This window comes from Rhinoderma darwinii, chromosome 2 (assembly GCF_050947455.1).
Source record: "Rhinoderma darwinii isolate aRhiDar2 chromosome 2, aRhiDar2.hap1, whole genome shotgun sequence".
Lineage (NCBI taxonomy): Eukaryota > Metazoa > Chordata > Amphibia > Anura > Rhinodermatidae > Rhinoderma > Rhinoderma darwinii.
Window position 1 is genome coordinate 429,187,268 of NC_134688.1, and position 12,364 is coordinate 429,199,631.

At 41.9% G+C, this 12,364-nt stretch overlaps 1 protein-coding gene across 1 annotated transcript in view; it reads right to left on the bottom strand.

Moving 5' to 3' along the window:
- LOC142741499 (uncharacterized) overlaps nt 1-12,364 on the bottom strand; it is a 163,978-nt gene that overhangs the window by 18,264 nt on the left and 133,350 nt on the right. The window contains exons 8-12 of the mRNA XM_075850870.1: nt 12,080-12,154; nt 8,306-8,445; nt 7,469-7,619; nt 1,864-1,939; nt 1,524-1,613 (exon numbers count right to left, since the gene is read on the bottom strand). Of these exons, the coding sequence (XP_075706985.1) occupies nt 1,524-1,613; nt 1,864-1,939; nt 7,469-7,619; nt 8,306-8,445; nt 12,080-12,154 (532 nt within the window). The remainder of the gene's footprint in view (nt 1-1,523; nt 1,614-1,863; nt 1,940-7,468; nt 7,620-8,305; nt 8,446-12,079; nt 12,155-12,364) is intronic.

Sequence of the window (12,364 nt, forward strand, 5' to 3'; positions counted from 1 at the left end):
AACTCGACAGTCTATTTTTGTTCTTAGAAATGAAGGCTATTCCATGCGAGAAATTGCCAAGAAACGGAAGATTTCCTACAACGGTGTGTACTACTCCCTTCAGAGGACAGCAAAAACAGGCTCTAACCAGAGTAGAAAGAGAAGTGGGAGGCCCCGCTGCACAACTGAGCAACAAGACAAGTACATTAGAGTCTCTAGTTTGAGAAATAGACGCCTCATGGGTCCTCAACTGGCAGCTTCATTAAATAGTACCCGCAAAACGCCAGTGTCAACGTCTACAGTGAAGAGGCGACTCCGGGATGCTGGCCTTCAGGGCAGAGTGGCAAAGAAAAAGCCATATCTGAGACTGGCTAATAAAAGGAAAACATTAATATGGGCAAAAGCACACAGACATTGGACAGAGGAAGATTGGAAAAAAGTGTTATGGACAGACGAATCGAAGTTTGAGGTGTTTGGATCACACAGAAGAACATTTGTGAGACGCAGAACAACTGAAAAGATGCTGGAAGAGTGCCTGACGCCATCTGTCAAGCATGGTGGAGGTAATGTGATGGTCTGGGGTTGCTTTGGTGCTGGTAAAGTTGGAGAATTTTACAAGGTAAAAGGGATTTTGAATAAGGAAAGCTATCACTCCATTTTGCAACGCCATGCCATACCCTGTGGACAGCGCTTGATTGGAGCCAATTTCATCCTACAACAGGACAATGACCCAAAGCACACCTCCAAATTATGCAAGAACTATTTAGGGAAGAAGCAGGCAGCTGGTATTCTATCTGTAATGGAGTGGCCAGCGCAGTCACCAGATCTCAACCCCATAGAGCTGTTGTGGGAGCAGCTTGACCGTATGGTACGCAAGAAGTGCCCATCAAGCCAATCCAACTTGTGGGAGGGGCTTCTGGAAGCATGGGGTGAAATTTATCTCGATTACCTCAGAAAATTAACAGCTAGAATGCCAAAGGTCTGCAATGCTGTAATTGCCTCAAATGGAGCATTCTTTGACGAAAGCAAAGTTTGAAGGAGAAAATTATTTCAAATAAAAATCATTATTTCTAACCTTGTCAATGTTTTGACTATATTTTCTAGTCATTTTGCAACTAATTTGATAAATATAAGTGTGAGTTTTCATGGAAAACACAAAATTGTCTGGGTGACCCCAAACTTTTGAATGGTAGTGTATGTATTTATTTTGTTTATTATTGATTTATTTTCTTTATAACAAATAAATAATTTATTTTTATTTAATTCATAATATATTAACTATCATCTAATATGTGTTATAATAACTTAACTTATCATCTAATTTTATATATGTACATTGAGAGAGGCTAGAGGGTGTCGGTACACCGCACCTGATTGGCTGACGGAGTGTAGCAGTTATTAACCTGTTAGACTGCTCTAGCAGTTATTGTCTTGGTAGATTGCACGCTATGGTAGCACCATTTAATTTTCTATGTCACATATTTTATATATTTTTTTTATGAAATACTGTATGGTTTCTTCCAATAGATTAGTTAATTTCTTACCTCTTCTGCTCCTCTTCTTTTTGATGTCTTTTCCGTTCTTCTCTTTGTTCCTTTTCAGCCATCTGTCTTTGTAAGATTTCTCGTTCTTCTCTGCAATTACACAAATAGTGAGAGACATTAAGTCAACAACACTGACATTTATATGACTAATAGGATGACTTATTGTGCATTAGCTTCGTCCTTTGGCTGGGATATTGTTGTGTCTTCTGATAACATGGCTGAGATCATTTTATTTTCAGCAAACTGTCTTTATGGCTCCTTTTTTATCAGGATCTTTCTAATGGAAACATTTAATCTTACAGATAGGATTTCATTTGAGATTTGATTAAACATATTTTACCTTGCTTGTCTTCTATCTTGTGGTCTCGTTCTTGGATATGTTGTCACTTTGGTAACATAACTCCAATGCGGGGTAGCTTAAAAAACAAATGCAATCATATTAGATGTAACATTTTATAAAATTCCAAAATGTAAATGGTGTCACCTGGAAATTATTAATCATTAATGACCTGGGTCATATAGTTTTCTATTCCCCCCCCCCCAACATTCTTTATAGCAGTTTTTACAACTCACTGTGTACAGGCAGTAGCTCTGCCAAACTCAAGTCCTATGATGCCTAGCCCAAACCTCACAAGTAAAGGTGTGATCAGATGTATAAGCAGATATAATATATATAGATCATTCCAAATTGTGATCATGAGAGCCAGGTAACAGGTAAGGCATAGGAAAGGCTGCATGACTGTGCGTGCAGCAGCATGCATGTTACAGGCAATTTGTAGACTCCAGCCTAGTGCAAGGAGGAGCAGAGATAACCGGTTGTCAATAACTTTACATTTACAGTAGATGGATGCAGTGTGGAGGAGATTCGGTGAGATCAGCAGATCCCTAGGGTTATGCAAATATGTAGTGGCTCAATAATATTACAGGTGAGAATTCAGATGGGAAGTTTTCACCAGAGTTTCCATTTAACTTCTTATGTTAATTCAGGCAAAACAAATAAAAATTCTCAGGTAACTAGCTGCAAATAAGTCTGCAGGATAGGGGGAAATGTCCTACCTTATACTATTAATTTCTGATTTAAATCTCTAAATCAAACACTGCTACCAGTCGATTTTAAATGGCTGTACAGGACTTTAAAAACGCATCTGCCTTCTTTCAAAACCTGTCCTCATGTTGTGTGCGGCATTGCAGCTCATTCCATTAGCTTCACTTGAACTTAGTTGTAAAACAGCCCATGGACAGATGCGGTGCTGTTTCTTGAAGAAAGCAGCTACTATTTCTTATCCTGTATAACCCTCTTAATATTGATAACTACCATTTTTTTCAATTTATATACCAGTCCTTCTCAATGAATTAGAATATCATCAAAAAGTTAATTTATTTCAGTAATTCAATTCAAAAAGTGAAACTCCTATATTCTATAGATTCTTTACACACAGAGTGATCTATTTCCAGCATTATTTTCTTTTAATGTGGATGATTATGGTAACAGTTAATGAAAACACAACATTTTGTATCTCAGAAAAATAGAATATTATATAAGCCCAATTTCAAAAATGATTTTTAATACCGAAACGTTGTCCTACTGAAAAGCATGTACAGTATCTGCCCTCAATATTTGGTAGGGGCTCCTTTTGCATGAATTACTGCATCAATGCGGCGTGGCATGGGGGGCGATCAGCCTGTGGCACTGCTGAGGTTATCAATGCGGCGTGGCATGGAGGCGTTCATCCTGTGGCACTGTTGAGGTGTTATCAATGCGGCGTGGCATGGAGGTGATCAGCCTGTGGCACTGCTGAGGTGTTATGGAAGCCCAGGTTGCTTTGATAGCGGCCTTCAGCTCGTCTGCATTGTTGGGTCTGGTGTTTCATCTTCCTCTTGACAATACCCTATAGATTCTCTATGGGGTTTAGGTCAGGTGAGTTTGCTGGCCAATCAAGCGCAGTGATACTGTGGTTATTAAACCAGATATTGGTATTTGTAGCAGTGTGGGCAGGTGCCAAGTCCTGCTGGAAAATGAAGTCAGAATCTCCATAAAGCTTGTCAGAAGAGGGAAGCATGAAGTGCTCGAAAATTTCCTGGAAGACGGCTGCTGTGGACTTTGGACTTGATATAACACAGTGGACCAACACCAGCAGATGACATGGCACCCCAAACCATCACTGACTGGAAGCTTCACACTGGACCGCAAGCAACTTGGATTGATGCCTCTCCACTCTTCCTCCAGACTCTGTGACCTTGATATCCAAATTAAATGCAAAATTTACTTTAATCTGAATACAGGACTTTGGACCACTGAGCAGCAGTGTTGGTCCACTGTGTTATATCAAGTCCTCAGTCAGCGCAGCCGTCTAGCAGGAAATGCTTCCCTCTGCTGACAAGCTTTATGGAGATGCTGATTTCATTTTCCAGCAGGACTTGGCACCTGCCCACACTGCCAAAAGTGCCAATACCTGGTGTAATAACCACAGTATCACTGCCCTTGATTGCCCTTAAACTCGCCTGACCTAAACCCCATAGAGAATCTATAGGGTATTGTCCAGAGGAAGATGAGACACCAGACCCAACAATGCAGACGAGCTGAAGGCCGCTATCAAAGCAACATGGGCTTCCATACCACCTCAGCAGTGCCACAGGCTGATTGCCTCCATGCCACGCCGCATTGATAACACCTCAGCAGTGCCACAGGCTGATCGCCCCCATGCCACGCCGCATTGATGCAGTAGTTCATGCAAAAGGAGCCGTGACCAAGTATTGAGTGCATATACTGTAGATACTTTTCAGTAGGACAAAATTTCGGTATTAAAAACCATTTTTGAAATTGGGCTTATATAATATTCTAATTTTCTGAGGCACTAAATTTTGGGTTTTCATTAACTGTTACCATAATCATCAACATTAAAAGAAAAAAATACTGGAAATCGATCACTCTGTGTGTAATGACTTCACTTTTTTAATTGAATTACTGAAATAAATTAACCTTTTGACATTTTTATACTGTTAAAAATGCGGCTTGTTTTTTGGGGCAGCTGAACAGCACAAGACATCTTCTTTCCTTTGCAGATCATCCAGGTCTAGTGCTGTCAGTAACAGCTGGGCACCTGACAGAGCTGCAGGAATTTATTGCAGTGTCATAAGATGTGGCAACACAATATAGTCCCTGACTGAAGTTAATGAGGTTGTTAATGAGCTTTAGTAAAAGTTTTATTTTATTCTTCCTAATGCCATTAAACCTATAAAACTCTCACCTTTGTACTTGTAAAGTTCCTGTTGTTCCCTTTCTCTTACAAATATACATGCCGTAGTCCATTTTACACCAGTCTGTAGCCTGCTAACGGGCAAGAAACTACAAAATGTTATGGACTTCTCTAATCTGTAAGCAGCAAACGGCAGGCATTTTGAACTTGCAAGTTGAAGTGGATCTGTCAGCTTTATATGCTGCCGTATGTCAGGGCGGCATACTACAGTAACAGGTTTGTAGCCCTAGCAGCCAAAACGGCACAAACTGTTTTGTGATGTCTGGCTAATAGGATCGCTGAAAGAATACATAGATAGGAGTCTACTGTATTCATGAGGGGAGCGCTCCCACCACCTCTTACCCCCCCTTCAGGCTGGAGATTGACAGGTTTCTGTGTATACATGCATACACAGCAGCACCGCAGATAGGGACGGAGAGAGACAGGGGGAGAGCTCCCCTCATGAATACAGAGGACTTATAACTATGAGTCTGCGCCAAGCTGCTGACAGCTGCGCTACATAGTCAATGGTGGAATCTGAGATTGCCCTGCTGGATCCAGCTGGGAAGTATGGCTTAGCTGTTATGTGTAATAAAAATGTAATATACATTGTTCAGCCATAACATCAAAACCACTTGTCTATTAATGTGTAGGTCCCTCAAGTGTCAGCAAAACAGCTCTGACCCATCGAGGCATGGACTTTATAAGACCTCTGAAGGTGTCCTGTGGTATCTGGCACCAAGACATTGCCAGAAGTAAGTTGTGAGATAGGGCCTCCATGAATCGACATGTTTTTCCAGCACATTCTGCCATATTGAAATCTGGGAAATTTTGAGGCCAAGTCAATACCTTGAACTCTTTGTCATGTTCTTCAAACCATTCCTGAACAACTTTTGCAGTGTGACGGGGCACATTATCCTGCTGAAAGAGGGCACTGCCATTAGGGAATACCGATGTCATGAAGCGTATACTTGGTCTGCAACAATGTGCAGGTAGGTGGTACGTGTCAATGTAAGATTCACATGAATGCCAGGACCCAAGGTTTTCCAGCAGAACATTACCCAGACCATTACACAGCCTCAACTGACTTCCCTTCTTCCCATGGTGCATCCTAGTGCCATCTCTTCCCCCAGGTAACCCTTCCATCCACATGATGTAAAAAAAATGTGATTCCTAAGACCAAACCACACTCTTCCATTGCCCGAGGGGTCCAGTTCAGTGACTTCCTTGGACCACTTTTGGTAGGTACTAACTATTGCATATCGGGAACATCCCACATGACCTGCCGTCTCCAGATGCTCTGACCCAGTCATCACCATTTGGCCTTTGTCAAAGTTGCTCAGATCCTTACTCTTTCCTATTTTTTCTGCTTCCATCAAAAACTTCAGGAACTGTCTGTTCACTTGCTGCATATTATATACCACCCCTTGAAATGTGCCATGGTAAAAGTTAATCAATGTTATTCACTTCACCTATTAGCAGTTTTAATGTTATAGCTGAACGTCGTGTTCTGAAATCTTCCTCACGACATATAACAACAGGCTCTGGATGCTGCTCTTTCCCTCTACCATGCTTTACACTGCAATTCTGCTAGTTCACATTGGTTGCTTATGTATAAGCGCAAGCCCATAACAAGCTCACGAGAAAGTTACTGTGGTCACGATACGTCGATACATTACACGGACAGCCATTTATTTGATTGGCCACCATATAATAGATAGATATAAAAGAGTATCCGAATTTTGAAACAAAGGTATTTTTTTATTTTGTTTTTGTTTTTAATGCCAGTGGCAGAGTGCGACGTTTCAGTCTAGGTGACCTTCATGAGCGCCATGATATAGCGGCCAGCCGCTATCAGCACCACTAGCGCTCGTCAATTCAGTTTCCCAGCACGGCTCAGTGCCTGACGAAGGTCAACTAGAACGAAACGTCGCACTCTGCCACTTGCATTAAAAACAAAAACAAAATAAAAAAATACCTTTGTTTCAAAATTGGTGTGCCGGATACTCTTTTATATTTATGTTTGGGTTGGGCCCTTATCCGTGCAAAACCTCACCCTTCCACGTATCTGGTGCTATCTGAACCTATACACATATAATAGATAGATTCACAAGAACGTGGGGAAACTCGGACGTGAAAAACGAGGTGCCCCTGTCCGGTTTCCATTTTCACGGATCCCCATAGACGTGAGTCTATATAGGGGTCCGTGAAAACTGAAGAAAATAGGACATGTTCTATTTGTCAACGGACCCTTCACACGTTGAAACAACAGCTGTGTGAATGGCCCCCATTGAATTACATAAGTCCGTGTGAGGACCATTGTTTTAACGGCTGTCACACAGACGTAAAATACGCCCGTGTTAATCAGGCCTCAGCGTCCTCATACAAAGCCCGACGTGGGCCGTGTAAACGACTGCCAATCACTGAAACAGCTCGTTAATCGGCGCTCATTTGCTCGCCTCACAAGGAGCTACTGTATGTATAGGGATGAGCGTCCGTTATTATGCAAGGAGATGTGCTGCCAACAACGATAATATTTTCGGCTGCATAAACTATATACGATCAGCCGATGAATGACCGTTTGCTCGTTCATCGGCTGATCGTTGCCCTGTTTACACAGGGTAATGATCGGGAACGAGCGTTCTGTGAATGCGTGTTTGGCCGATTATTGGCCCGTGTAAAGGGCCTTTATTTGGGATATCCACAAACCTTTTGTTGGATCATGAACTGGAAACTGGTTGCTGCCTCCCTTGTTCAATGAACTGAAGAGATCTTGATAAAAATGTTTGTTTATTACAGTCTGAAATTCCTGAACAGATATAGACGTCCCTGCTGTCTTGAGTGCTGCTTGCATGTCACTCTGATGAAGAAAGAGAAATACAGCATTCACCATCTGCTAAATGGCAAAAACTGTTTAGCAGATTTATCAATGTATTTATGAAGTCCCTGTGCCACTTTTTCTGACATTTAAATTTGTCAGAAAAAGTTGGTGGAGCTTCAAAATCACGTTTGTGTGACTTATTTACTAACATTTTCCAGATGCAACCTGATATTGTTTTCAGTCTATGCCAGATTCCTCCACAGGGTCGCCCATGTGGGTGAATCCAGCCAATGTTACATATGGGAGGGAGATATTGGCACATAACTCATACGGAGACCCATAAATCCCCCCAATGAGTTCTGGGGTTGAGACAATATTCACTAGTTTGTGCTTCACCCAACTGGATGTGATGTAGGCACATGGTTGTTTTTGAATTACATTAGGCCAATTAGGCCAATGTCCTTAGCATTGCTTAAATACGAACCATTCACTGTAGCAGAAATGCCATGGCCATGGCTCACCATCTGCTGCAGTTGTAAGCACCAAGCTGATATGCAGTCATTTTCCAACCAACCTAGTATTGATCTCTTAGATCCAGCCTAAAGAATACCCCAAAGATTTGGCCTCACATGGCCTGGGGGGGGTCAGACTGATAATCTGGATCTGGATATACAGGCATTTATGGGTGTTTAGAAACTTTGATATGAACATCATTTAATACTTACTGTGTCGGAGCCATTGAGATGTCTTTGGAGTAATATGAGAAATGCTAAACCAAAAGCTGGTAGACAGTTAAACTCTGGCTCGTCAAGTCCAAGGATATACTGATCCCACACGTAGAGTAAAGTATTAATGTTCAGATAACCTGTAGAATGACATGATATAAATGTTTGATAATGAAGAGTGGGTAAACCGGTCATGTCTTAAGGTAACCGTGCATGTTAGATGAAACTCAGCCAAATTAGACGATTTCGGTTGACTTGCCTGATGATCTAATGTGTATGGCAGCCTCCTGACTCTCCTCTGATGGCAGATGTTGAGGGAAAGAAGGATTGAGCATGTTGGAATTAAACATGCCCCATCCTATGGCAGATAAGCCACTTCTCTTCCCCTTGAAATAAACAGTCGAGCTAAGCCTGCATGTTTATGGTGGAGTCTGGAAAAATAACTGTTCGGCCGACAGTTATTTAATGTGTATGGCTACCTTAAAGGGGTTGTCCTGTTTCAGCAAATTATTGTCATTTTTTGTATTATTAAAAAGTATATAATTTTCCAATATACTATCTGAAACAATTCCTCACGGTTTTCAAGATCTTTGCTTGTCGTTATTCAGTAGGAACCATCATTGCTTATTTCCAGTGGATAAAATTCTGTCCTTAATCATGTGATGGACACACAGGTGCACGGCTCGTTACAGTTGCAGTATGTGTATCAGAGCTGTGTCTTCTAACGATCCCAGCTCCTGTGTGTCCATCACATGACCATGGACAGAATTATGTCCACTGGAAGTAAGCAATGAAGGTTCCGACCGAATAACAACAAGCAGAGATCTTGGGAACTGTGAGGAATTAATATAGAAACTATATTAATTATACCTTTAATTATAAAAAAAAATAACATTAATTTGCTGAAACTCGACTACCATTTTAATCCAACTGACTCGCATCATGACATAACAAGGCGCCATATGTAAGATATATTAACAGGACATTGACAATACAGTTCTTTTTTAAAAACGAACCTAACCAAAGTAAACTTAATGTACAGAACTTGAAACTGTATTTTTCACGTTTTTGCTCCATAAACAAATCTTTTTCCTGCTTTTTGGCCATCACTTTTCAAGCATCATATAGCAGGGTGAGTTTATATGTCTGAGATAAGGTGTCCTTAAGCTATTTTTAGTATTCTACATAGGAAGTCCTGGAAGCTTGAGTCATTAATGACATTGCTTATTGCTCCCTTTCCTTCATTTACCATGAAAATCAGGTTCCAGAAGAGGCTGGACGCAGCCTGCAGGGCTTAAGGGGAAGCCTCCATGACCTCACTGGTAGGGAAAGGGTTAATAGGTAGGGGAGAGTTGGAGGGAGAGTTAGGGGGAGGTGGAGGAGGGACAAGGAGGAGTCAGGGGGCCGTTGCTGAGCTTCCCGCTGTTTGCGGCATTGAGCCGGAAGCAGCGGGAGGAGTAACACAGGGAGAGACAAGCTCCCACCCTCCCGCCCTTGGTTTGTTACCCCTGTGGGTCTTTATGTACGTCCGTTTATGAGTGTTGTCTTTGTTTTGTGTGCTTATTTAACATGTTTTTTCCTTTTTCCGGAGTAGGTTCTGTTGTCATGGCAGCTGGCGGGGGGAGTCCTTGAGGCCAGTCAGTACAAAATGGTGGGGGGGTCGCATCGGGGGTATGCGTCCCCCAAAAAAGGTACATGGTTGAAGACTTCATCGGGTGTTATCCCTTTGAAGTGGTCTTCTGGTGGAAGGTATATCACTTGAAGGCTTCATCGGGTGTTATCCCTTTGAAGTGGACTTCTAGTGGTCGGTATATCACTTGAGGGCTTCATCGGGTGTTATCCCTTTGAAGTGGACTTCTAGTGGTCGGTATATCACTTGAGGGCTTCATCGGGTGTTATCCCTTTGAAGTGGACTTCTAGTGGTTGGAGCCATCTGCTGAGGTGAACGGTGCTTCCGAGCTGGTTTACGGCTGGAGGTAATTGGTGGTTTGCAGATGGCTAACTCGGTGTGTTCTTAAAAAAGGAATATCTGAAAGGGCTTCAAGGACTTCCTCTGCTCGGGTTAATGTTAACGTTAAAATTGTTATTTACGATTCTGACCCATGTTGGGTCATGTGAATTATTAGGAGGAATTCTCTGGTGGATTCCTAACTAGTTATCCGAATGTTTCGGATTTAAATTGTTTTATAAAACTGTGAAATTAATAAACGGCTGCTGTGGCCATTTCACATCCAACCTCGGTGTCACGTGTCTTTCCTAAAGGTGGGGGTGGAGGGATAAGATGGGTAAGGGAAGGTTCATTAACACACGACTCTACTTAGGCAGGTCAAGTGAAAGTCAGAAAGGACAATGGCTGTGCTAAAGTCATGATAGTTTAATGATGGTTTCCTCAGATAAATATAGTTGGTAATGGATTTATGAGTTTTGTGCATAAATAGGCAGAATTTGGGCTATGCTGTTAATTCAAACTATATCTGGATTCAGAACCTCACATTAACCCCATATGTGACAAGCCTAATATTTTTTCATCAACATTCATTCATAGCTTATGTGCACAGATATTTTCTAAGATGACTTTGACTTGTGATTACTATGTGAACAATGCTTCTCTACAATGTCAGTGGCATATTTATGATTTATATGATTGTATATATCCATTTTATTTGTAGTAATCCTCTTTTTCTTCAACCCTTTGAAGCTTAATTTTATTTCCAATCAGCCAGAGCTTTCCATAATCTATATGATTTTAGTCATTGTATTCCCTGACCTATGCAGAAGGTAACCTAAGCAGAGAACTATATGAAGAGGGGATATGAGAGACCACTGCACACAGACATTCACAAGGGTGACAGTAGTCATGTTGGAGTGATCTAAACCAGTGGTGCCAAACTTGGTTCTTAAGATCCCCCTGCCAGTACATTTTCCATACTACCAGTCACCTGTTTGAAAGAACATGATCTTATCTGTCTGTGAAGAGAACCTGTCACTAGGTCCTACAAAGTGAGTTATTAGTCTCACCCAATAGTCGCTGTGTCTGTGAGTCCAGCGGTGTTTGTCCTGTACTTGTGTGTCCCCCCAATGCTGAGCTAAGGACCCCTCTTTATTTAGCAACCAATATGGAAATGACCCGCTGGCTAGCCAAGTGGCTTTGGCCTCCAACGGTTCTTAATGGGCCTTTGACGCTGTCCTATCAGCTTGAGGCCATTTCCTAAAGACAGTTTCTAAAGCGGCCTAAGGCAGCTGTAATTACCCTTATCACTCAACCCTGCGCTTCATTTCAGGGACCCTTCTCCCCCTGGAATGGCTTAGTAAACAGGATGAGAAGGGCTTTGTGGCGGTCAGGTGATTTGTCCTTGTCACATCCTCCCCGGCTGCCTGCCCTTCCGCGCCTATGCTAAATGCTTTTAGCGCTTGTGCAGATAAAAAAGATTCTGCTGCCTGTATCTGCACATGCGCTGAACATGTTCAGCCATGGTTCAGCACAGACACAGAAGAGCAGGCAGCCGGGAAGGTGGTCACATGGCCAAATCCACTTACCGCCGCCATCTTGAAAGCTAGATGGAATAATTGCGTCGTCCACTGTTTACTAAGCCCTTCCAGAGGAAGCAGTGGTGCCCTGAAATTAAGCGCAGGGTAAGTGATGGGGTGTTTAAAGTTGCCTGTGTTAGAACACAGCAACTTAGGGAGTTTTAGAAATTCATTAGAAAGTGGTCAACCTCTTTAAGGTCCTTTTAACAGTCCAGATATTAAAAACAAATACAAAGTACTTTGTACCCACGAAGAGGACATGGAAGACAGGTTGCAGAATCCTCTGTAGACCAAGTGTCAAGACGCCTTCTGGATTTTCAGCTGTTTCATAACACAAAAAGATAAAATAGAATTGTGGTAACTTGTTAATTTAATCGTATATTTAGGGCTACCATGAGAAATATCTGGACCACATACAAGCAAATGTTTAGGGCCCCTGAACTCCCTATTATTTCCATCAATTTCCATCTTATAACCCATTGCGTATATTTGGTGGTCACCTGACGATGGATTTTATGATTATTCTTACAA